The 24730-nt window shown below is 35.0% G+C and overlaps 6 protein-coding genes across 8 annotated transcripts; 2 read left to right on the forward strand and 4 right to left on the reverse strand.

The window, feature by feature from the left end:
• Positions 1–14: 14 nt before the first annotated feature.
• LOC105764985 (binding partner of ACD11 1) lies at positions 15–2388 on the reverse strand. Its single transcript, XM_012583840.2, has 5 exons — positions 2227–2388; positions 1509–1612; positions 1345–1420; positions 872–955; positions 15–799 (listed from the first exon to the last, which is right to left on the reverse strand). The coding sequence occupies exons 1-5, from the start codon at positions 2233–2235 to the stop codon at positions 221–223; spliced, it is 852 nt and encodes a 283-aa protein (XP_012439294.1). The 5' UTR covers positions 2236–2388; the 3' UTR covers positions 15–220.
• Positions 2389–10019: 7631 nt separating this feature from the next.
• On the forward strand, positions 10020–13399 carry LOC105764989 (syntaxin-22). Its single transcript, XM_012583847.2, has 7 exons — positions 10020–10439; positions 10883–10976; positions 11192–11331; positions 11606–11680; positions 12221–12378; positions 12472–12572; positions 12861–13399. The coding sequence occupies exons 1-7, from the start codon at positions 10252–10254 to the stop codon at positions 12924–12926; spliced, it is 822 nt and encodes a 273-aa protein (XP_012439301.1). The 5' UTR covers positions 10020–10251; the 3' UTR covers positions 12927–13399.
• Positions 13400–13470: 71 nt separating this feature from the next.
• LOC105764988 (uncharacterized) lies at positions 13471–15388 on the reverse strand. Of its 2 annotated transcripts, XM_012583843.2 has the most exons (5): positions 15238–15388; positions 14738–14855; positions 14268–14616; positions 14030–14196; positions 13471–13866 (listed from the first exon to the last, which is right to left on the reverse strand). In XM_012583843.2, exons 2-5 carry the CDS (start codon positions 14846–14848, stop codon positions 13582–13584), a joined length of 912 nt encoding a protein of 303 aa, XP_012439297.1. In that variant the 5' UTR covers positions 14849–14855; positions 15238–15388; the 3' UTR covers positions 13471–13581. The 2 variants fall into 2 exon arrangements, with proteins under 2 accessions (XP_012439297.1, XP_012439299.1); XM_012583845.2 differs by lacking the exon at positions 15238–15388 and having other exon boundaries at positions 14723–14861.
• A 110-nt stretch (positions 15389–15498) lies between these two features.
• On the forward strand, positions 15499–17231 carry LOC105764990 (protein SAMBA). Its single transcript, XM_012583848.2, has 3 exons — positions 15499–15784; positions 16377–16487; positions 16937–17231. The coding sequence occupies exons 1-3, from the start codon at positions 15631–15633 to the stop codon at positions 16996–16998; spliced, it is 327 nt and encodes a 108-aa protein (XP_012439302.1). The 5' UTR covers positions 15499–15630; the 3' UTR covers positions 16999–17231.
• Positions 17232–17829: 598 nt separating this feature from the next.
• Positions 17830–18854, reverse strand: LOC105764987 (mitogen-activated protein kinase kinase 10). Its single transcript, XM_012583842.2, has one exon. It carries the CDS (start codon positions 18852–18854, stop codon positions 17892–17894), a length of 963 nt encoding a protein of 320 aa, XP_012439296.1. The 3' UTR covers positions 17830–17891.
• An 872-nt stretch (positions 18855–19726) lies between these two features.
• On the reverse strand, positions 19727–24597 carry LOC105764992 (heat shock factor protein HSF8). Of its 2 annotated transcripts, XM_012583851.2 has the most exons (3): positions 23946–24095; positions 23254–23326; positions 19727–21175 (listed from the first exon to the last, which is right to left on the reverse strand). In XM_012583851.2, the coding sequence occupies exons 2-3, from the start codon at positions 23308–23310 to the stop codon at positions 19949–19951; spliced, it is 1284 nt and encodes a 427-aa protein (XP_012439305.1). In that variant the 5' UTR covers positions 23311–23326; positions 23946–24095; the 3' UTR covers positions 19727–19948. The 2 variants fall into 2 exon arrangements, with proteins under 2 accessions (XP_012439305.1, XP_012439304.1); XM_012583850.2 differs by lacking the exon at positions 23254–23326 and having other exon boundaries at positions 23946–24597.
• Positions 24598–24730: the final 133 nt, after the last annotated feature.

Genomic DNA, 24730 nt, shown 5'->3' on the forward strand with positions numbered 1-24730 from the left:
CATCTCTAATCAGATAAAAGTATATAAAAATTTATAAAACAAAACCACCACCAACGATGTAACTTTAGTTCAATTCACTCAACACTGCCCAAGAATATAGTTTAATTATATACTGATATGCTATAATGGACCATTCCCACACCAGAAATACAAATGCGAGAGAAACTACTAAGAGTCGACAGACTTCAATTCCAAAGGTATTAACAGCAGCAGCAGCAACTCAAAGGATCAGCCCTTGAGCAGGTGCAGGCTTAGAGGGATTATGTTGTTCGTTTGGTGCAGAAGCTTTAGGTGACTCAGATAGATGAATCTGTGCAAAGTCATCCACCACTTTTCTTTTTCGTTCTTCTTCAGCCGCTCCCACTTTTTCCTTTGTTTTCTGGCCAACATCCCCTGCTGCTTTTGCAACCTTGTTGAAAGCACCAGTCACCCATGACGCTCCGGTGAATACATACCTGTTCTTCATTATGGCAGATCCTGCACTGCTTACCTTTTGCTCGGCCGCAGAGAATGCTGATTTGGTTTTCTCTGAAACCTGAAATTTTTTATCCACTTCCCTAACTTTCCCACTCACCGCACTAGTACCAGCACTTACCTTCTCCGTGAACCCAATTTTCTTGTCAAAAGATGCTACCTTGGATGAGGCTGTTGATGTTAGCCGGTGCTTCTCATCGAAGCTCTTTGCCTTGTTGACTGCATCTTTGCCCAATATAAAGCCCTTAGCAAGCATGCCAGTAACAACATCCTCTGCCTTTCGCATTGCCGAATCAGCACCAGCAGGAGTTTGGTTTTGTATTGGCTGCATAAAATAGAATTGTAAGCTTTGTTCTAGCGTTTAAACTAACCATAGACCATAGAGTGTGACACTTACAGGAGGCGGTGCAAAAGCAGCAGGAGGCAATTTGTAGTCTGGAGCTAACGAAATGCTGACAGACAGATTGACTATCGTTGCTCCCTGAAACACAAGTACTCACTCAAGCAATCCGTTATTGACATCTTAGTAACTATTTATAGAGATTAATAGCTCATGAAACCACAAAGAAAGATAAAAGAAAGTAAAAAAAAAACAACAACAACAAATTTGAAATAAAAGATAAGATAAATTAAGTTTAAAAAAAGATAACAGCAAAAAAAGATAACAAAAAAATATAAAGTCAATGGTTGTTATTACTGTTTAGTCATAAAAAATCAAAGATTTTTCAATATTTGCACGGTCTGGCAAGACAAGAATCGCGCTGCAAATTTCTTTTACTATGGTTATGAACAAAGAAACCAGAAGCAACCATTTCCACGAAAAATGTCACGTATTATAGCGTATTTATTAATAGTATGCAGTTGAATTACCGAAAGAAGAATAGCAGTCTCTGCTCCTTGTGAATCCTTGAAGGTAACATAGGCAATTTGAGACCGCTCATTGTCACTGCATAACCATATAATAAGCTTTACACCCATCGAACAGTAAGAATAAAAGGTGCTAGGAAGGAACTAACGTAAAAGGTGCAACCAACCTCTGCATTTCTACATATTCTATATCACCAGAAAAGGAAAAGAACTCATTGATGTCTCGCTCAGTAGCTTGTAAAGAAACATTGCTGACCTTAATGGTTTTAATCTGCAATGGCAACAAGCAGCATCACTAATACAATCTTGACAGTAACTAACCAAAAACGAAAATCACTGTAAATATATGCAAATTAACAACCCAAAAATAACCATTTCTCATTAATTTTATATTATATCTGCAAGTCATAACCTATGAACTCCAATGATTTATCATGTAAGCACTAAGCAAAAGTCAACCTCAACAAGCTTACAAGTAGAAAGAAACGAAGCAATCTGGGAAAGAAAATCAGAAAAATTAAATGGTAAATCTAGAATGATTCAATCAAGCAAAAGACGATCAAATGCATAAGGCAATCTCAACTCAAGAGCTATAACCCATTAACTCTATCTTATATTAATCAAGTCCTCCACCCCTTCCCCAAGAATCCTTTGAAATACAAACTGCATTATGCACAAAGTTACAGTAATTGTTGAATCAACAAACATATATATCAAAAGAGAAATAGATTCAAAGATTGGAACGAAGAAACAGCAAGTGTGAAAACCAACTTCGGAATGCAAAGAGACAACCAACAAAAGGAAAACAAAGTTAACATTCATGAATCAAAAACAAAAGCTAATCGAAGAAGGAGAAAACAAAGGAAAGGAAAAAGAAGAACTAACCGACGACATGGTCAAAGAGAGATGAGAGCTTTGCAGCCAATTAATGAAGCCTTTGTGACTTTGTCTTAAGGAAGAAAGAAAAATGAGGATACCGAGGGTAGCGAAACAAGACCATAAGAGGTTTTGGACACACGTGCGAGGGTTGGGGTGGTGGACAAAATGGGAAGTGCCTAGCACGTGCGCGCGCGAGAGAGAGAGAGAGAGAGAGAGAAGGAGTTTTCTTGGGGCCAAACCGTCAAAGCGAGAATTTGTTTTAAGGCAATAACTACAGATTCCGTTTCTTTAGGGCTTTAGGCCAACCTCACACGTTATTCCGACAAACAAAATCAATTTAATTATATAAAATAATAGAGGAGTTAATAGTCACAGTTACTTCTGCTTCCTAATAATATCATTGAATCACTTAAAATATTATTAAAATTTCTTTTATATAAAGTACGAAATATTTTTTAAACTCAATTAAAATATATATACCTTAATCGTGATGAATATTCATTTGATCTTTATATCTTGTGAAATTTGATGATTTCAATGATCTAATTAGTAAAATTAACGATTTTATATTTTTATGCAATAAATACATTATAATCAAATATTTAAGTTCATATATTTACTAATTTTTAATTTTTATAAAATTATAATTATACTTATAGTTTGTCATTAATCACAAGTGTTAGAAATGTATACGAGAAGACATACCATATTTATCTATTAACTGCTATTTTAACATCCAAATAAAATCAACTTACATTGTTCCTTAAGAATTGCAAATGAATTGGTGCTGTTTGCTAAGCACAAAATTCCATTTTCTAAGGTTTAAAACAGAAAATTCTCACCAAACCTTAAAAACTATTATCTTCCATGAGGGGTACCTCAAACTCCCTTTAAGAATGTTCTAAAATGATAGTTTTGTCAAATGGCTATCAACAAATACGATTCGGCCTTCAATCTGCTAAACAGAAGTTTAATTATAAAACCTTAAGGACTAATCCCAGTCAAACAATAAAAATGTGCATGCACAACACGTGGATCCTCACCAATCACATTGAAACCCACGTGGGAGTAAGACAACACATCCTTCAGTTACTTCAGAAACATTGATTAAACACACTCCGTGACACATTTGGTAATCTAGTTTCCCATTCATACTATGACAAAATCGCAAGTAAATAGTTTGACATAAAAATCTCCTACTTCAAAATACTTTCATGTTGACCTCTAACCTTTCAGCACTCATCTCCTAAAAACGCTCTCGGAATCACAAGAACTACCTTCCTCTTTTATAACCCAAATTTAGCATGGCATCAACAAATTATCTATATTATTATAATGTGTTGGATTGAGTTGGTAATACCCATAGCCAGGTTTTAACTTAGTTGTAAAATTACCAAATGTGTATGCATTGATACAAATAGTTCTTTGATATGCTTATTTAGATCCCTGTAATACCTCGAAAATTACTACAGTAAAAAAGTAATATATTATCCTTGATATAGCAAAATAAGGAAATAAAATGACAAAAAGGGAAATTTTGAGTTATGTCAACATTGGGAAGTATATTATGATATATTGATTCAATAAAGGACTAAATTGTAAAAGTGAAAAAAGTTTTATGGCCCAAGAGTAAATACTCAAAATTTGAGGGGTTTAAGTATAAATATGAAAAGTTAAAGAACCGATAGTGCAAATATGTTAAGGGTGGAATGATCTAGAAACTAATGAAAATGGATGAATTAGGACCAAATTGAATAAGTGGAAAAAAGTATGAGGGGTTAAATCAAAATTTACCAAAATAAGTGCTGAGCCAATGGAGGATTTTTGAAGAATCATAAGGGCAAAATGGTCATTTAGAAAGGGAGATAATTTTGAAGAGTAATGATGATGTCGGTGATTTTTTAGATTAAATACATAAATAAATATTAGCTTATTAATATTTTGATTTGATTTTTAATTAAATTTTATTATTTTATTTAGTATATAAGGAAAGAAAGATGATGAATTCTCTTCATCTTTCCATGCTACCAACGTGAGAAGAGAAAAGAAAGAAAGAAATTTTCTTTTCTTTACAATTTGGTCCTTTCACAAAAAATCCACCATTTTCACCGAGAATTTCAAGAAATTTTCATAATCACCTAGAGGGAAAAGTGATAAGGAGACTATGGAGAATAAGAAAATTATCTTGGATTCAAGAAAATGAAAGTTGGAGGAGAGAGAAAATTAAGTTAAAGATTGAAATCAATAGGACAATGTAAGAACATCAAGATTTCAATATATTTTTAAGTTTGATATTATTGAAAGTGCATGAAAATAATGTTAAAGTAGAGTTTTTTTATACAAGGTTATATGTTCTTGAAATGTTAGTGAAGGGAAATAAGAGGAAGTGATGGGAAATATTGTAAAGAAAGGAAAGGAGGGTGTTATAAATTTGGTTATCAACATTTTGCACTAAAACAGTTTTGGACAGCAGCAGTAGTCTGAATTTGAAAATTGATCAAAAATTGTAGAAATTTAATTAGAGTTTAATTAAATTATTAAATTAAATCCTATTGAGCCTAGTTTTACATAGAAGAAACTTTGTAAGCAAAAGAATTTCATATTATGAGATATATGAATTTTTGTGAGATAAGGTCAGATTGATTTTGGGTTCCCCTGTTCTGACTTTGGAAAATCATCAAAAATGTTAAAAAAATAATTATGGGTTTAAATTTATATTTTTAAATTCTTAATGAGTCTATTTTTAAGAGAAATGAATGGAAACATCATCCAAACCCCGTCCTAAGAGATAATTAATTTTTTGTAAAGAAAGGTCAAAGCTGTCAAACAAGAGAATAGGGATAAATTTGAAGATTTTACTATACTTATTGGTTAAATTATAAATTTTGAAATTTTTATGGTAGAAATATATTTGAGTCTAGTTTCAAAAACATCAAGCGGATCTTAATTTAGAATTTTGTAGCTCAAGATATAAATAATTTAGTGACTATGACTCAAGTGGACAGCTTCGATGTGAACATATACATTAAGGATGTGGAATGGAGAGGAGGAGGAGGAATATATATATACATATATGAATATTCAGCTAGCACGGGTCTACATTAAAAATGGTTAATTTGCATGTTTTAGGCTCATGGACTAAATTGAATAAAAGTAAAATTTTAGGGGCAATTTTGTAAAATGTCAAAATGACCAAATTGCATGAAATGAATTGTTTTATTGTATAAATTAGTATATTGAAAGAAATTATTAATATCAAGTGGGTTTAGAGCTTTAATTTTGTTTTATGATGATATTATAAAGTGATTTTGTTAAATATTAACGTTAGTATCAAATTGTGAAAATAGTTAAAATATTAGGGTTTTGTATTAAATTTCTATTTTATTAAGAGTTGTATGATAGCCTAGAATACTTGGATAAATTATTAATAGAGAAAAAAATAGTTGATTTGATAGATTAACTAGTTAAGGGACTAAATTGTAAAAGTTGTAAAAGTTGGGGTAATTGTGTAAATTTAAAATTGAAGGGTATAAATTGTGAAATAAATTGGAACTGAAATATACGCTAATAAATGAGTAATTTTATATTTTAGATCAAGATTCGTAGATACTTGTGAAAAAAAGAAAAATAGCGGAATAGTCCCTGAACTCTTGCAATTATTACAATTCAATTCAGGTAAGTTTGTATGGTTAAACTTTAATGTTAATTTATTAAATTGATGAATGTTGTTATGTATTTATTCATATCTATTGTTGAAAATAAAATTTTTGTTAAATTATGAAATTGAATTGAATGTTTAAAACGAGTGGAACGCGTGATTGAGTACAATCGTTATGTGGCAAAGGATGAATTGACGACAAATTACCCAAGTAAACCAAGGTTCAACATTTGTTGTGAACTTGTGTTTACTTTCCATTTAGCTTTCATGAGCTTCTGTTAACTCATATGAATTTTCGTTTAACCCTAATGGGTTTCCATTTAGCTATTTTGAGCTTCAATTTAACCCTTATGGGTTTCCGTTTAGCTCTCACGAGCTTTTGTCCAGTATTCAGGCTTCTAAAAACGATGTACTCATATCCGTAAGTCGTTCTTCGAATGGTAAGTTATCGAGAGTTGTATTGGATGATATATGTATATGAAGAAACAGTAAAAGATGATATGTATCATGAAATGTATATATATATATATATATATATATATATATATATCAATATCTTGATATGTTGATACATGAAATTTGTGTAAGTTGAGACGAGTAATAAATTCAAGTGTGACATATTGAGATAATAAGGTTATTGATGTTGAAATTATATGAAATGTGTTCAAGTACGCTAACAAGTGTTGTTGTTTGACGCTTAGGCAAGTGTCAAATTTCTGGTTGAATGGTAATATGTTTAATTACAAGATGCATTGAAATGGTAAGTGCTCAAATGAGAATATGCTTGTGCTCATGAAAGTTTGGTAAGGTTTAAGTTATGCAATTTCTTATGAATGAGTTATCATGTGACTAATTCGAAAAAGGTCTATGTTTAAATGCACTAGCTTGTAGCTATGGTTGAATGATATGTTTATGACTGGTGTGTTATGCATATGGAATGAGTGTGAAAAGTAAAGAAACACAAATGAAAATAAAGAAACTTTGGAAGATTTAAAGTTGTTCCTACTATGCTAGGAATAATATGTATAAGTGATACTGTAGATTTATTCGTTTTGTGAGTTGTTAAATATAACTTCATGAGTATTGTGGTATCAATATTGAATTATTATTGATATGTATAAATTTCATATTTGAAAAGAAGTATTATGATTAAAGTTTATACGAGCTTACTAAGCATTCATTGCTTATGTACTTGTTTTCCTTTACTTTTTAGATTATCGGAAGCTCGATTGGGTTGGAAGTTTGTTGGATTTGTATCACACCATCCATCGGTTCTATCGGTATTTTTGAATGTTTTGCTTTTGGCTATAATGGCATGTATAGGCATTTTGTTTTAATGATGGCCTATGTGTAATTTGTTGAGTTTAACCACTTATTTTAACTTGTTTTGGATGTCTAATTATGACTTGTTGATATGAGTAATGTTGATTGTAGATTGACATAGAATTGGGTGAGAAATATGGCTTGTAAAATGACCTATTTTCGTCCACATGGGCAGAGACACGGGCGTGTGTCTCAACCGTGTGTGACATACAGCCAGGTGACACGGCCGTGTGTTCCTTGTATCTTAAATTTGCACAAAACAGAATGCTCACATGGCCTAGCACACAGGCGTGTGACTTGGTCGTGTGCTCCAAGTCAGTATTAGAGGTGCTCATGGTAGGGTAGCCCATAAAAAATTCGGCCCTACCAAATATGGGCTGAATTTTGCCCAGTGCCCCCGAAAAAATCATAAGCCAGGCCTGCCCGCCCGTTTATTAAATAAATACCAAAAATTTATTTTAAAAATTAAAACAAAAATTAAAAAAGTATTTTAAAAATATTTTAAAATTAAAAAATTAAAAAGTATTTTAAAAAATTTAAAATTTAAAAAAGTATTTTAAAATTAAAAAATAAAAATAATAAAATATTTATTATATTAATTTGGTGGTGGGGCCCGGCCAAAAAGTTGTGCTCGAGGCCTGCCCGCTTTTTAATCGGGCCTCGTTTTTTGCCCAAGCCCATATTTCGGCCTATATTTTTACCCAAACCCTCCCATATTTCGGGCGGGCCGTCGGGCCGGGCCGGGCCGCCCGGCCCATGAGCACCTCTAGTCAGTATACTCACACGGGCATGGACACAGGCTGAAACACTGCAATGTGTCCCTATTTTGAATGCCCACACGGCCTGAGACATAGGTGTGTCTCTAAACCGTGTGAGTCACACGACCTGGTCACATGGCCGTGTGACCCTTGCAGTGTTGAAAATTTTAAATATTTCTGAAAAACTTTATGAGTTTTCGACTTAGTCTCTATTTATTTCTAATGCGTAAATTTGAGCCTCGAGGGTTCGTTTAAGGGACAATATGTATGATTTTGATTGGTTTCTAATATGAATGCTAGATGAAATGAAATATCTGATAATTAATTTTTAAACTTCGGTAATGCCCCGTAACCCTGTTCCGGCGACGGATTCAGGTTAGGGGTGTTACAATCCCCATTGGCTTCGGTCATGAACTTGTTAGGAATAGATTGTAACATGTCTATTTTCTCTTGATTATGGATTTATCTAATGTAATCGCTTAATGCTGTCGTTTTCTACAAAAAAAATATTTTTAAAATATCGAATCACATAATAAATAATATTATATATTTATGTATTAGGCTATTACTAATTCGATTAATTCGGTAAAATGAACATTATAAATCTATTTATTTATTATATATTTTATACTTGTTTTAACAAAAAAACATATAAATTTCGATTAACTAATCGAATTAATTGAAATAATTCGATTTGATTAAATTTTTAAAAAAAAATTCAATTCAATTAATAATTAAAAAATTAATTAATTCGATTAATATTAATTCCGTATGGCTAACCGATCCGATCCTGGACGTTAGTAGATGTAGATTGCCTTGAAGAGCGAAGAGTGTAATGATATTTTATCATGGACTAAGGAAAAAGTTAGGAAGTTAATAAAACTAATGTAATATTGGTATCTCTTTGTTAATTTTGGTCACTTTATTTTTTAAAAAAAAAAGTGGAACTTTTAATGCATCACATGTCTAACCTTTTTCCCATGTTATCGATGATATTGCTGTTGATAATTGGGTATTGATTGACATAGAATTATTATTTTATATAGTTGGTATACTAAAAAACAATCTTTTAATTTAATATTTAAAATAATTATATTTTATATCATTTAAACTTTTTTATTTTAAAATTTTACATAACTATTATGTGTAAAGCGATGCGCAACGGCAGAGACATAAAAGTTTTTTGAAGATTGAAATTGAATTATATATTTTTAAAATAGTAAAAATATAATTTTATTATTTAATAATTTATATTTTTATAATTTTTAAAAAATTAAATTAAATTATTATTATTTTGAGGGGTTAAAATGTAATTTTACTATTATTAATTTAAAATTTTTATTTTAAGAGGGTTCGGATCCTGCCTGTTCCCTTAACACTGCGAATGATGATACGTTCTCATTGATTGAATGAATCCTTTTTTTTAATATCGTTAATTTTTTAATTAAAAATAGTTTAGGAATGGACAAAAATTTTATGTACAAATATATATAATTTATGAATTTATGGATTAAATGATGACATAAGCTTATAAATTTACTTTCATCTCATGGGTGGATATGATAATGTTGAATCTATTATTTTATACGCATCAATTTGTTTGTCCATATCATGCAAGTAAATAATTTAGGAAACTTTCATATTTGATCAACACATCTTCTGCTCGACTATACATATTTTATGGGTTTTCAAAGTCTTTTATTAAAAAATAATGAATTAACTGTAGAAAGTCATTTTCTGTTGTTTGGATTTGGATCCACTCCAAAAATTTAAAATTATATTCTTTTAATTTAATTAATAATAAAACCACCCGTTGACAACTCACCCTCTCCTCTATGCATCAGCCACGTGTCGCATTTCCCGCCCACACCACTTTGCCGTACCCACCAAAAAAACCCGAATAATAATATTAATTAACAACCAAATAGATATAATTATTATTTTTTGCATTTCCTTTTTTTAAATCATTCACGCGCCAACCAAGAAAGGAAATACCTAAACGAACCGCTTGGCACGATAATTATGAATTATCAAATCTATTATTGTTTTTCGCTTTTTATTTCTTATTTTTTTAAAACGTCAAATTCGTTCCTCCTTCCTATCTGTCGCGATCCCTCAATTCTCTCCTGTTCTTAGATTCCGTTTTTTTTTCCCTTTTACTCCAACTGCAACTGAACAGCCTGCTCGGCTCGCATGTTATTTTCATTTTCCCAAAATCTTTTTCTAAAGAAACTTTATTTTTCTGGAGAAAGTTAGGGGTTATATCAATATACTTGTAGAGAAGTAGCGATCATGAGCTTTCAAGATCTGGAAGCTGGACGGCCATTAGGGTCTCGGCAAAATCTTAACAACGGCAAGCAAGATGCCACCCAAGCAGTGGCTTCTGGCATTTTCCAGATCAACACCGCCGTTTCCACCTTCCAGCGACTCGTCAATACCCTCGGCACTCCTAAGGACACGCCTGAGCTCCGAGAAAAGCTGTGAGTCTTTGCCCACTTCACTTGATTAGATCGCTGTTGTAACTTATCACGGGATATAAATCTGACCGTGTTGTGATTTTGAATCAAAGTACATAACACTGTTGGTTTAATTTTGTTCAATTTCTTTAATTTATGTTCCATCTTTTTTTTATTTGGGCTTTTAATTGGGAATGACAAATTGTCATAATGCATTTAGTCGTGTTCAATTTGACTTTCCTCTTGGAAAGCTCAGCGAATTATCATTTTCGTTTCGATGAATGTCAGAATTATCTAAGTATATATCTTTCTTGATATTAAACGTTATACAATCTATTTTCTTTCTGGTTACATCATCGTATTGCATGAGCAACGAGTTGTTATCTTTGGCATTGCTCGAGTGATTTTGACTATATGGTAATTAGATTTATGAGTGGGGAGTGTACCTGACAAATCTCACTCGGCAGGCATAAAACGAGGCTACATATTGGGCAATTAGTGAAGGACACTTCGGCCAAACTTAAACAAGCTAGTGAATCAGATCACCGTGCTGAAGTTAGTGTAAGTTTTTTTTCTGGTTATGATTTTGGTTTTCGCCCAAGCTGCCTTCTTTTTTTTAACTTTTTAACAAAGAGGGGATGATGAGTGTACTGGTTGTTATTCACGATGTTCCTCTTGTTCTATATTTCAAACTCATTTTTAATCCACTCAACCCCATCTCTCTCCCCTTTCCCCTCTGGAAGTACTTGATGCCCTCTAGTTTCTTGTTATTGTAGGCAAGCAAGAAGGTAACGGATGCTAAACTTGCGAAAGACTTTCAAGCAGTTTTGAAAGAGTTTCAGAAGGCTCAACGGCTTGCAGCTGAAAGAGAAACAGCATACACTCCTTTTGTTCCCCAAGCTGTTCCTTCTTCAAGGTATTTACCACAGGAGGCTTTATATGTACATAGATGTGTAAGAGAGTGAATTCAACGCATTTGTGTTCATGGCATACATGGAAAATTGAGTTATTAGCAAGATGGTTTTGAAAATCTTTTATATGACATCCATATTGATAATTGAATTATGTGCCATTTACCGGTAGTTAATGCAATTTTTTTATAGTTTTGCTAGTGTTATGTTTCAAATCTGCCTAGGCTTTTGCATGTTACTTTTGTTCTTACACTGGAGGTTTCTTCCTGTTTTATACAGCTACACAGCTGGTGAGGTTGACACAAGATCAGACGAAAGTGCTGAACAAAGGGGCCTTCTTGTGCAATCCAGAAGGTAAGTTCTGCTTTACAAATGCTATCCGTTTCGTATGCTGCACACTTACCCTTTTTTGAATTTAAACACGAATTTTCTTTGTTGTTGTTCCTCTGTGGTGCTCATTCATGTTCATCGGCAGCTTGGATAAGTTTTTTAATTAGATTCTGGAATTGGTCTGCATGCCAGTTTTTCCTTGTATTATGGGTGTCTCTTAATGCGCACTTGTCTGTTTTTGTATTTGCATGTATTAGATTGGAGTGTCATCATACTAATGAAAACGATCCCCAGCGATACCCTGTATTACTAAATTGTAGATTCAAAATCTGGAAGGATGATTGATCATAGATTGACTTTGAAGATCTCATAATTTTTACCAATCATAGTTCCTTGTTCATGAATTTTTCTGTTCCCAGAAACTTTGAATCAAAGGTTTAGCTAATCCTTGGATACTATTTGTTTTATAGACTGTTTATATATTGCATTATTGTATTGTTGATTTTTATGAATTTGGTTATCAAACTACAGCCTTTAGCATTTGATTGTTGTTTCTTCTTGCAGACAGGAGGTATTGCTGTTGGATAATGAGATTGCATTTAATGAGGCTATCATTGAAGAAAGAGACCAAGGAATCCAAGAAATTCAGCAGCAAATTGGTGAGGTGAATGAGATCTTCAAAGATTTAGCCGTGCTAGTTCATGAACAAGGAACTATGATTGGTAAAAAGTTTCATCATTTGTATTGAGTTCGCTATGATTGTTCTGACCTTCTGGGTCATGTTAAAAAGAACTCAAAGTCAATCAATGCTGCAGATGACATTGGAACCCATATTGAAAATTCTCGGGCTGCAACTGTACAGGCAAAATCCCATCTTGTGAAAGCTGCAAAGACTCAGAGATCAAATTCTTCCCTGGTAAACATATATTCTTCTGTTTTAATTTTTATTAATTATAAACAATCATGCGCCAGACGTAAAGTACCATATTGAGAGAGTGACACACTTTCTTTATCCCTCTTTGATTGGGGTCGTGGGACATGGTATGGGGTTTCCTTTGGTGGGTCTAGGAATCATGATTGATTGTACACTTAAATTGACCAATGAACTGCATATTTAAAACTGCCTTGTATAGTTGTTTTCACCAGTGAAAGATACCATCCACTATCCTTCCAAGGAATTAATGTCGTTATTCTCTTTGGACAGACCTGTTTGCTACTGGTGATATTTGCAATTGTGATTCTGATCGTGATCATAGTACTGGCAGCCTGATAAACAAGCTCATCCAATGTGATTGAAGAACCATTTAGGTATTGTTTGGAAAGTCACCTAGTTGGGTGTAATTGTTTGTAATTACACAAGGATGACATGTTTGGGTAACCATTGTAATTGATAAGTCCCACCAAATTGGGTGACCTTAAAGATCCTTAAGATCTTCTCGGGAAGAGGAGGGTGAACCTTTTGGTAATGCATTTGATCATGTTGTTTTGTGAGGCATGATGTCTGACTGGAGTTTCACTAAAATTCTTAGTATATAGCATGTGGTTATCGGTCATTCATTGTGATGTTTTTGTTCATCTTTGGGTAGGTTCTTTTTAGTGTAAGTTGTTTTTGGGTTTATTGAGGTTGTGTTACAGCTTTCTTGCGTTGCGTGCTCCCTATTGTTTTCTTGAAATTTCGTGTAATAACCAGTTATAATTCTTTGTTTCTCAATATACATGCATTTTGCATAGTGCCTTCTGGTATTCTAGATTGATTTATTTCAAGCATTTTTGGGTTAAGCTGACATATAATTTTCTCAATGACTTAAATACCATTGACGTGAAGACATTATTGAACTCAGGTGAAAAGAGGTCAAAATCTTTAAGAACAAATGTGCAAAATCTGTCTCCTAATAACAAAGTTGATGACGGAGAAATTGGTTGCTTCAAGTTTTGGACACCTTGGTACCTGACCAAAACATAGATGCGTATACAATTGAGAGAGTTGATAACAAGGCTGTAACAAAGGTTATAACAGATACAAATCCAGCATGTGCCTTCATTCCAGCAGGTATTTTCCATGCTACAGTTGCGCTTGTGGATTTAGCCTTCTCATTGGGTGGTGACATAAACAAACAACTCTGCTTATGTTGCTTTCCTTCCACACTGCATCTCATCAACATATCAGGTTCACCAATTTCAACAACAGAATAGCCACTTTCATCAAGGGGCTGCAAATATGGGAAAAAGAAAACGCCTGAACTTTCTAATCGACACTCCCTATACAAGTGCATTTTGCTAAGTGAACGAAAAAGATAAAAATTTCTAATGATAGTAACATCTATTACAAAGTAACTGAAATACAATCGTATTGAAAGGTGATTTTACTCTCACCTGATATCGAGCATGTAGTGGAAGCAGTAAGTTAAATTCCGTTCCATTATTCTGCATAAACAAGATGTTAAATCCAGCATCAATGTGGAATTCAACAGCAGATCGATTGGACTGAAATGAAGGCAATTCCAAGTTGGTGTCTCCAAAAACAGCTATATCTCTAAATGCTGCAACAAATAGAATTGCATATATCAAAAGGTTTGTGTTGTATCATAAGGGAAATCAATAGCTGGTTTACCCTTGTGCTTGTGAGGATTTTGTAGCTCAAACGGGTCAGCAAATACTCCAAGGGGTAGTCTTTGTATGACTATAACTTCACATAGATGAGCAGGCAATTTAGGAATGGAAGCTGCTCCAATCTGCAATCTGATGGACGAAGATAAATGACGATGAGAACCTTCACCGACCAGAGAGAGCTCTCTAACTGATAGTCTCACACCAACATTCCAGTTATCGGGAATCCCTTGACACAAACTAGAAGAAAGTTGATGTGCCATAAAATCTTCAAAACTTGAATCATGCAGGCTCTCATAATTTTCAAAATAAGATTTCATTATAAATTTCCCAGCATCTGAGTTTGTTTCTACCTGAAAACTAAGAATGTCAAATTCTTCGAAACTTGGCACAAGCAAGACAAATTTCATGCGTAGGACATGGTTATTCCGAGCAAAATGAAGAGTTCGAGTAACATACATAATGTCAACTAACCTCAGTTGTGGATGCGAAGACATGTATGCAAAAGACAGCACCAGAAAAGAACATCCACAAGATTGCCAGTTTCAGATGAAAGCATAATCGATTATATTGTAGGGTTGACATTGAGTAACTGAATGGAAGAAACAAGGTGGATGAGAAATTACATGAAAATCTCATGATAATAAAATTTCCATATTAAATTAAACGCTTTATATAAACAGGAATGAATTCTGGAAAGGTTGAAGCATAATTTAATAAATCTATCGATCTTGCAATAAATAAGGATAAGTTCCCATAGTTTAAAAATGTTTCTCTTTGTGAACAAGAACAATGATCCAAAAAACAAATTTTAGTTCTCTATTAACTACATCAATACCCCAATTCAAAACTTTACCAAAAGCTTACACACAGAGAGAGATTTGAATTACATAAAAAGAAGATGCAGACGCAAAGCATACAATCAGATTATTCATAACGAAAATAAACATGAGAGGCAAAAGGAGAGAGCTGACCTAAATCTTTCCTTTTATTTCCCCCCTCAAAAAGCAATCAATCTCCACGCTCTTAGTGACTCAACTCAATCAATCTTGGAAGAGGAAGAGCAACCCAGATTACAGGACCAGGAAAGAAACAACTTTTGAATTTAAAAAAGATGAAGATCTATATCAAATAGCATAGCTTTGGGCTAAAATAAGGCCCATATGCTCCATATCCCAGAACCCATAAACAAGGAAAAGCAGGAAAATTCAATTTACTATTTTAAATATTGCAAATAAGACCCAAAAACCCAAATCAACACCTTCCGAGTTCCATGCTCGGTTTGAGAACTGAACTGTAAATCTAGCATTCGAGAAAGGTAGTTTCTTTTTTCCTTTTTCATCCAAAAGAAGGTAAAAACAAGAAAAATGAATAGTTCATCACCAGCGAATTCATCAATATCAACTACAGCAATCGTTGGAGGAGGAGGAGCAAGTGGTGGTACTAATGCTGCTTTGGAGGATTCCCATTTCCCTTCTGATCTTATATCCATTCAAGACCGCAAAGATGAGGCCATGCTCGGTTTGTTTCTTTCTTCTCTTTTGGTTTTCTTCCTTTCTCTTCGGAATTGGAATAATATGCATTTATTAGTGTAAAGTTTGTGCTTTTTAGTCATTAGGGTGATTTTATTTCTGCATTAACACTTAGGGTTTAATTATGTTTGTGGGATTTTTTCTGGGTTTTATTGTATGTCTTTAGTATTGGAAGATTATGGTCTTGTTGTATGAGGCTTTGAGTGGATAAATTTGGGTTTTTGACATCAAAATAATGAAATATATGATACTAAAGTTGATGTCTTCTTTTCAGTTTCATTATTCTTACAGACGTTATATTCAATGGGTTGATTTATTTGGTTTATGCTTGTAAGTTTCTTGAGATTGTATTGGAGGGTTACTATGAAAACTTATTAAATTGTTTTCAGGTTTGGTTTTAATTGTTTTTAACATTAATTTTGCTTTGATAAGTCCTAACACAATGGAAAGAATGTGAAGAGAAAATTCGTCCATCTTTATGCTTTCTATATGTGAAAATTTACTTGCCAAGTTACTGTTGCAGCCTCCTGCTTATTCTATAGGTCCTCTCAGTGAAAATTCTTATTGCTTCTGCATTGCAGTTTTAAAATCTGATTTGATGGCTGCACTCAATGAAGAGGTTAAATCATTGGATGAAGATAACTGGAAGTTTGAAGGTCCTCGTTCCCGCATCCACCTGATATCAAGACCAGGTTAATCCTTCAATTCATTTCACACCAATTTGCGTTCTCACTTTTGTTACTTCCTGTATATCAAATATAAGTCCTGTTATAATGCGGGCCCTGTAAACTTCAAGTTCGCTTAATGCGTGGATCATTTGATTCATTTTCCAGTTGTGGTTTCCCTCTTTCAAGGTCCTACATTAACCTGACCATACCTTACCTTTACCTACAGCTCCATCGTTCTCATTATTTGCCGTTCTGTTCTCTATTCTTTGTTGTAGATCAGATCCGGTTTGCCAGTAAAAAGGAAGTGATAAAAGGAACTTAAATGTCTTGAAAAAATAGTTGTTTGTCCACATCTCTTTTGCTACTTGTCTTTGACATACCAAACTCTTCTTGGTTTCAATATGTATGTCTTTCTAGCTTCCTGTATATTTGGGGAGTCGTATTTATTGATTCGATGTTATGGATTCCACCAGGTGGGTTTCTACAGAAGCAGATGGAGTTTACAAAAAACTGTAGCACAGCCCCGAAAAAATGATTTCAGATTTCTTGAGACTGGACTTCACGGCCAAGAGATTGGCTTTACTCAGACAACTTTATTATATCTGTACATTGCTGAACTTCACTATGAAATCATGCACACATGTGAAGAATTACAAGTATTTACTTTTGACTGTTATTGATAAACAAGACAGTTTTGCCTTTCCATTTTTGACATTTGAAAACCCCTTAAATGATCATGTACGTAGCACAGTCCATTGCGGTGTGGAATTCGATTCAGTTTCTAAGTTACAGTAAAGAAAAGGAGGATCAATCTTCGATTAGGATATTGCCAAAGAAGCTTATAATGCATAAAGCTCAGGGTTGCATCTTGAATACGAGGCTTAATGTTGAGTTCAGTGCAGCTTTGACCTTTCTTACAGAAAGGCCTTATTTTAGAGCTCTGCAAGGTTTTACTATTCATGTTGCTCATAGTTACAGGCAGCAGGGTGGAAATCTGCAATTACAATGTGGCCAATTCTTTAATAGCCCGGTACAATTACTGGGATTTTTACATCGGAACCGCATGCAACTGGTAATATCATTTTGTAAGGGTTAATCAGAGTAGAGTTTTGTTTGTTTGTTTTTAAATCTAGCAAATATTTCACCATTTCCCACCATTTCGCTGCTTAATTTTACCCTTCAGTCATTTCCAACAAAATGGAAATATGTTTTTTTTTTTAATTTCTCTGCACATGATTTACCAGCCATTTCCAACAATGGCAAACTTCACATGCTTGGAAACCCAGAAAGGCCGCATTATGAAGGAGAAAAACTAAAACTGGAAACAAAGTTTTTGTTTTTCTAGCAAAATTGAAGAAAGGAACTCAATGGTGCAAATGCAAAGCAAAATTCATTTAAGTCCTTGCTTGATTAGAATCAAGAGCCACCTCACAAAATCCTATTCACAAAAGGGTGATCAAGAAGCTCATCCACCGACCCTCTTTTTCTCCAATCTTTCTCCAAACACCTCCTAACAAAGCTTCTAAAATCCGGCGAAGCCGTCTCCGGTATCTCCAACCTCTCTCCCAAGCATATGGCACATATCAAAGCTGCCCAATCAGGCTTTTCCCCGAGACCAATCAACGGATAATGGCCAACCAAACATTCTAATAGCACCACACCTAGCGACCAAACATCACCGGAGAAACCATCGGCGTTGCCCCCATCCCACCTCTCTGGATCAACCCTTTCAGGACTCATGTAAGCACACGTACCACCCATGCACGCCTCACACGCGTTCCGCGTCCCAACAACAATCTTACTCACTCCAAAATCTGCAATCTTCACCTCTCCTTTCCCGTTTATCAACAGATTTGATGGTTTTATATCGCCATGAACGATTTGCATTCCATGCAAATACTGCAACCCTCGTACAACTCTTTGGGCAATCACCGAAACAACATCCTCAGGCAATTTCACCCTCACTCGGAGCTCGTCGTACAAGGATCCTTTCTCCATATGCTCCATAACGAAACACAGGTCTCCCCCTATAGTATCAAACACTGCGAGGCATTTCACAACGAATTGTGAATCAACCCTTTTCAGGATTTCAGCTTCACATGCCACCTGGTGCCGTATTACAGCCGCGTTTTGATCGAAACGGAGGACCTTTAACGCATAAACCGACGAGCTTTTACGGTTCCGGACTTTGTAGACAGTGCCACCATTGCCATGGCCAATAACGGTGAGTTTCTCGAGGTCGGAGAGGCTTTCGATGTCTGGGGATGTTGGACCAATGGCTGAGAGCAACGCTGCATAATGGGACCGTTGCCGGAAATCAGCTGCCGCTAACGGTGACGGTAGGGATAAACGGAGTCCCTGTTGGTGCCTTCTCTCCCTAACTAGTGTCATTTACACATTTTCTAATTTTGTTTTGTTACCTCTGCCTTCTGCTTTTATCTACTAGTCTACAATTATTATTAATGTTTTTTTTTTAAAAAAAACCCCCACAATTTTTAATTAATTTTCCTATCTTTAAAAATGTAATTTTTGATGTTTGAAGTTCCGAAGCATACAGTTGATAGGAAATAACAGATTAATCTAACAGCTATTAACCCATAAGTTAGGATTATAAGTAGTGAAAATCCCATGATTTATGGGCGTGTGGGTCTCTTCAGCACTTGAAAGTTGACACGTGTTTAATGTATTTATTTTCAAGTAACGAAACACCCAATTTGGAGGGACTAATCGTTGAAAATGTGCTTCTAAAATTGCAATTTGAATTGCGAAATGAAGGGGAAAAATTGAACTCCTTAGTTTTGATAATAATAATAATTAGAGAAGCAATTGAGTTGAAGAAAAGGGGAATAATGTGTTTGCCTACCGCCTATATCAACAAATCGAATTATTAGGATCACAATGCGAAATGGAAGGTCAAGCCATGCATCATGTTACAACTTTGTTTTTACTTCCGATTAATCTATCATTTTTAAGTTATGTTGATTTCATGTTTTCTTTTGATATATCTATTTTGTTTTTTTTTAGATACAAGTGATTTGAGTCAAATTTCTCATCATATTCATCTTCTGATCCCAAAGAATAATGTCCCATAAGATAAACCAAATTTCCCAGTAATGAACATTCATGATTAAACTGCTATCCGCCCCGTGGTAGGTATACTACCATCTCACCCGTCACCAACCTTATACCTCTTGTTTGTTTCACTCTATCTTTAGTTTTACAGTATAGTCAGCCAATAGATGTGGTGCCCTCAAACTAGAAGGTAGGAGCAACATATGACCGTCTCCGAACCACTTCATATCAATGTTCACCACCAATACCAAACTCACAAAATGGTGGAGTGCAAGAAAATTTCCAGTTAGGTGGAACAATACCCAAAACAAAACCAGAATACATAAGAAGACATTACTCGTTTTCCAATGACCAAAATAAAAGTCAAAAAAATACAACTTTCAGGTTCACCTCAAATAAATGGAAATAAAAGATTAGATCCCCTTGTTTTCTGATCTAAGAAGACCCATCTGTTCCGTGAGCTTATCCATATGCTGAGATTTGTCCCATCCATCGTCCATCGCCTGCCCTTCATTTTCCTTGCTTTTACCCTCCATTGAGGTTGACTCAATTTCCTCACATACTGGACTTGGAAAAAGGTCATGAAAAAAAGGAGAGTTAACCAGTAAGGCATCTATGTCAGGATCAGAACCAATGTCATCAAGTTCTATGGATAACAAACCATTTACAGCCAATGTATCGGGATCAATCAATCCATCATTCCCCATTTCAGTAGGAATATCAACAATGCTTTCTGGGACCATTTCCGATATTTGACTAAGATCAGGCATAATTATATCTGTCTGTGTAACAGACACGGATGGTGGTTTTTCTGCTCCAATCAGTGCACTCACATCTGGAAGCTCTGCTGTTGTAATCCTTTCAGAGGATGTTGTACATGGGGAAGATTGTATTTCAGAAATGGCAGCTGAGGGGCAATGCCCCGAGATACCTGAAGTTGGCGAGACCTCTTGAAGAGTCACCCCTGATACACGGCTTGAACTGTTCCCACCATCCAATCCACTAGATGACAATGAACCATCACCTATCAGGGTATGTTCATTACTGTTGTTAAAGGAGTCTAGTCTGGGTGAAGCATCCCCTTTCATCATCTGCATGAGCATTGCTTTTGCGTCATTCATCAAAGGTTGATATTTAACAATCTGCCCATCAGAGGCAGTTGAATGGTCTTCACCAATGATGCCATCCTGCTTTAGCCTCCTTTTCTTGTTGGTTTCACTTATGCGCCTATTGCTCTCATTTTGCTGATGCACAAATTGAGCAAAAAAGCTGGGGTTCTGCACAGCCTTGGCCAGGAATGACATCATCTGCTGCTGCCGCTGCTCCATCCCCTGAAGACGTTGCACCATGTTCTGCAGCTGGTTATCAGTAGTCTGTTGCTGCTGCCTTAACCTAACAAGTTCCTGCATAAGGACATTTTTATCTCTCTTGAGCCTCTCAACCTCTTCCTCAAGCCCAAATTTCCCAACCTCAACACAGGCACCCATAGATGAACTCTGTCCATGTGGTTGTTGTGTCTGTTGATGTCCATGGCCATGGGCAGGCTTTCGACGGCTAATGTTCCGAAGAAGGTGTTTCTGACCTCTTAAAAACCCCTCATTTGCAAATTCCCAGCGGTCTGGATCAACCTTTCGGAAACCCTGTTAAAATAGAGGCAAGAACAAAAAATATGGAGACAACAGATAATTCAGCAGAATTGCTACTGACAAAATAAAAAAATTAAATAAATATCGGTCCCAAGGGAATGACAAAAAATAAAATTCATGGGCAATCACTAACAAGCAGCGCTTGGAACTGAATTGGAACTAGTTTAAATAAAATAAATCCAAACTGTTCTTTCAGCTTGTTTGGAAAATGAGCCAAGACTGAGCAAAATGGGCCCCACATCTGATCCCCAGTCAAGGACAAAGCTTATCACTGCTCTAAACTCTGAAGGCAAAAAATACCAAATAACGAGCTCAAATTGAGCTCAGAAATTTGACTGGAATAGAATACCTCAATAGAAACTAATACAGGGAAACTCAAGTAAAAGGTGGCAGCTTGAGTCAACTAAACCTTGAAATTTTAATTAGAAAAAGTTCCAACGTTCCGATAACCATCACATTCGAAATTCCGATTTTCCCTGAAGGCTGTAGAACTAAGTTAAAATTAGACACCATTCTAGGCATTTCGAGCTCCTAAAGATCAATATATTTATGCTACACAAATCATAAATTCAAGCCATTATTCAACGATCATACTTGAGGGGACATGGATTTGATGAGATACCTACTTCTTGGAACATCTTAAATCTTATTAAGAACACTACTAACTAGTTAAAAAGCTTACCTAAATGCACATTGATATAATGTTAAAGGAATATCTAATGAAGAAAATGATTAAATGTAATGCTCAATCTACCAAGACGCCAACCTAACATATATCCCAGTCCAAAGGAAATCTGTAGAGGATCATTCAACAAACACACTCCCAAGGAAATCTGTAGAGGAGCATGACATAAATTAGAATCAGATCTAAACAATACTATAGGATTTGAGATGAACATTTCCCGAACTACAGCATAAAAAGTACTATAAGATTTCAGATGAGCATTTTCCACAATATAGTGTAAACAGAACTATAAGATTTCAGATGAATATCTTCCAAACTACTGTCTACAACAAGCACCTTTTTCTAGATCTCTTGCTTTACAACAAAGATAAAAACTGCTCCAAAGTAGCCCTCACATAATAAGAAAAACATAAAATATATCCGAACTCTGAATCTCATATTGGTAGAATGACAACCAAAGCCAAAAACCTAGGATCATGCATGAACAGAATAGAGTATGTATTTATGATGCACATGGACATAAAAAGAGCATGTGCATGCAAAGAACATAAAAGGTTACGCATATTGTTTGAGGGTTGCATGTGTAGCAGAAACAAAATTTTAATACACACATTTCACTTATTGGCTAGCTCTTCCATTTTTAAAGAGTGATGGTAGAATGATCACTGAAAGAAAATTGAACTAAGATCTTAGAATATTGAAGACATCATTTTCCTAAAAGAGATTTATTTTTGCATGTACTAAATGCTAGCCTCAGTCAAGTGAACACTAGATCCGTGGTATGGCATTAGTCTATGATTGCTTATCAGGATTGAACAACTATCTGATTGCACAACTTTCACCTGAAATATGCAAAAGATTTCCATATTGAACAAGTTATCTAACGAGAACAGTGTAAAAAGACTAATTTTAAATCTTTACCTCACATCACAAATACAAAAATCTTACTATTTGGTTACTCATTCCCGCAAACAAATTCATTCTTTTTAGTCATTTATTGACCTTAATATCACAAATTAAATTCCATGTCAGTCCAAAAGACAAAATCTACCTCTACATTTGAAGACCTAAATCAACAGTGATCAAAGCCTAATCCCAGAGAAAAGCCTAGTAAACAGATTTCATAAAATCTGTCTAGCTTAAACTAATACAAGAGAAGTCTGAATACTTGGATAATATGACTTTGCAATAAGCATGTCTTTCACCCAACATTGAAGAACATATCCAATCTTATGTTGGATTATCAGGATCTGAACAGTTAATTATTTAAGTGAGACATTCTATGCACCACACTCTCCACATCTAATATTAAATATTCTTTACGTATGAGTCATTTAAGCTAGCAGCAACAAACAAATAGAAATAAAAGTAACTATCCATTGATGACCTTGTGACCACGTGTCATGAACAACATGGATCTGCTTTCTTTTTCCAATTTCCCCATTGTGCTCCATTAGTTGCTGAGAAAATCCAGGAAGAAGCACAATTAAAACCTTAAATCACACAATTCCAGGACATGGGAAACGAGGACAAAGCCATCAACTCCCCAGTATAAACATCACAATTAGTTGAGACAGGATCCTGAGCCTGTTTTTCGAAACCAAAGCAACCAAAATGATAATATAGCTTAGCACATATGATCCTCGATTCTTCACAAACATCTTATAACCAAACCCTAAAGCCTCAGTGAGAGTTTAACTGATAACTTTGAAACCCTAGCTGGCTAAAGCCCTCACCTAGAGATAGCCTAACATAGAACAGTGATTTGCTGCTACCATGCAATCCTATATTCCTAAACTTGTTCCTCTAAATTTAATTTCACATAAAAGATTCCAAAAACTTATCCTCTACGATAGTTGCTTTCCTAAACCTTCTCAGAAATGGCTTTAGAGCCGACCACTTCCAGAGCATTTAACTCGATTAGGAGCAATGTCAAATCCGCAATAAAACCTTATCATCAAGGAAATCAAATATTTCATAAGTCAAACTAAAAGAGACAACATCAATTAAAATTTCCTACATTTTTCCTGATAAAGGTAAGTTCAAAACACTAAGTAAGAGTTAACTACTAAGGCGTACATAGGTGTTTAGTTGCCTGACAAAGCTCGAGAAGTTGTTGTGCTTAAAATACTTGGGCAAAAGATCCCGAGCGAACTCCGGCGGGTTCCAAACAACAAAGCTATTGTTGGTTGGGCTCCAAGAAACGATGGCATCGGTGGCAGGATCATCTACCATATCGTAAGTCTTGCTAAGGAAAGGCGGTGGCCCGTTTGCACTATGCCCCGCCACTGGCTGGGGCATTGGCAGAGGTTGTGTTGCTGTTTGGGTTCCTCCGCCGCTCGTCGATGCATCGGTTTGGTTGTTGCTACTGCTACTCACTCCATCCATTCCACGTCACAAAATCAAAGAAATAATAATAATAATAATAATTAAAGTATAAAATAAAACCGAGAAGTGAAAAAGGGGGGGACTCTAGGGTTTAGAGGCAGGGTTAATTTGCGGCATTAGATATTTGTGAAATTTGAAATATAAAAGAGGATTGATATGAGAAGAAAATAGAGAGGAAGGAACTTAGAAACAGACAACGGGCGGCTTAACGGCCGAAAGAGAGAGCGGCGTTAAAAGGGAAAGGGACGCCTGCGGGAGGCGCTTTTCTTTTCGTGATTCGGCTTTTCAGGGGAAGCTGACGTCGAAATTCGCTCCCCCATTTTCAGTTTTATTGTAATTTGTTGGGTTGCTTTTAATTCACTGAATATATTTTATCATAAAATATGTACCAGATAATATATTAAATCGAAATGTACTATTTATTCAATTAATTTTATTTTCTAAATATGATAATCAGTACATGGTTATATATCATA

Source organism: Gossypium raimondii, chromosome 12, assembly GCF_025698545.1.
Source record: "Gossypium raimondii isolate GPD5lz chromosome 12, ASM2569854v1, whole genome shotgun sequence".
Lineage (NCBI taxonomy): Eukaryota > Viridiplantae > Streptophyta > Magnoliopsida > Malvales > Malvaceae > Gossypium > Gossypium raimondii.

Excerpts from the sequence above, each read along its gene's own strand:
- LOC105764985 (XM_012583840.2), bottom strand. Across the intron at positions 1,421-1,508 it reads GAATATGTAGAAATGCAGAG|TGACAATGAGCGGTCTCAAA; the intron begins GTTGGTTGCACC and ends ATGGTTATGCAG. Across the intron at positions 800-871 it reads CTGCTTTTGCACCGCCTCCT|CCAATACAAAACCAAACTCC; the intron begins GTAAGTGTCACA and ends TATTTTATGCAG.
- LOC105764989 (XM_012583847.2), top strand. The coding sequence starts at position 10,252 with ATGAGCTTTCAAGATCTGGAAGCTGGACGGCCATTAGGGTCTCGGCAA. Across the intron at positions 10,440-10,882 it reads CCTGAGCTCCGAGAAAAGCT|GCATAAAACGAGGCTACATA; the intron begins GTGAGTCTTTGC and ends CTCACTCGGCAG. Across the intron at positions 12,573-12,860 it reads AGAGATCAAATTCTTCCCTG|ACCTGTTTGCTACTGGTGAT; the intron begins GTAAACATATAT and ends CTCTTTGGACAG.
- LOC105764988 (XM_012583843.2), bottom strand. The coding sequence starts at position 14,848 with ATGTCAACCCTACAATATAATCGATTATGCTTTCATCTGAAACTGGCA. Across the intron at positions 14,197-14,267 it reads AAATCCTCACAAGCACAAGG|CATTTAGAGATATAGCTGTT; the intron begins GTAAACCAGCTA and ends TATTTGTTGCAG. Across the intron at positions 13,867-14,029 it reads CACTACATGCTCGATATCAG|CCCCTTGATGAAAGTGGCTA; the intron begins GTGAGAGTAAAA and ends CCATATTTGCAG.
- LOC105764990 (XM_012583848.2), top strand. The coding sequence starts at position 15,631 with ATGAATAGTTCATCACCAGCGAATTCATCAATATCAACTACAGCAATC. Across the intron at positions 15,785-16,376 it reads CAAAGATGAGGCCATGCTCG|TTTTAAAATCTGATTTGATG; the intron begins GTTTGTTTCTTT and ends TCTGCATTGCAG. Across the intron at positions 16,488-16,936 it reads CCACCTGATATCAAGACCAG|GTGGGTTTCTACAGAAGCAG; the intron begins GTTAATCCTTCA and ends GGATTCCACCAG.
- LOC105764987 (XM_012583842.2), bottom strand. The coding sequence starts at position 18,854 with ATGACACTAGTTAGGGAGAGAAGGCACCAACAGGGACTCCGTTTATCC.
- LOC105764992 (XM_012583850.2), bottom strand. The coding sequence starts at position 24,254 with ATGGATGGAGTGAGTAGCAGTAGCAACAACCAAACCGATGCATCGACG. Across the intron at positions 21,176-23,945 it reads TCAGGCAACTAAACACCTAT|GGTTTCCGAAAGGTTGATCC; the intron begins GTACGCCTTAGT and ends CTATTTTAACAG.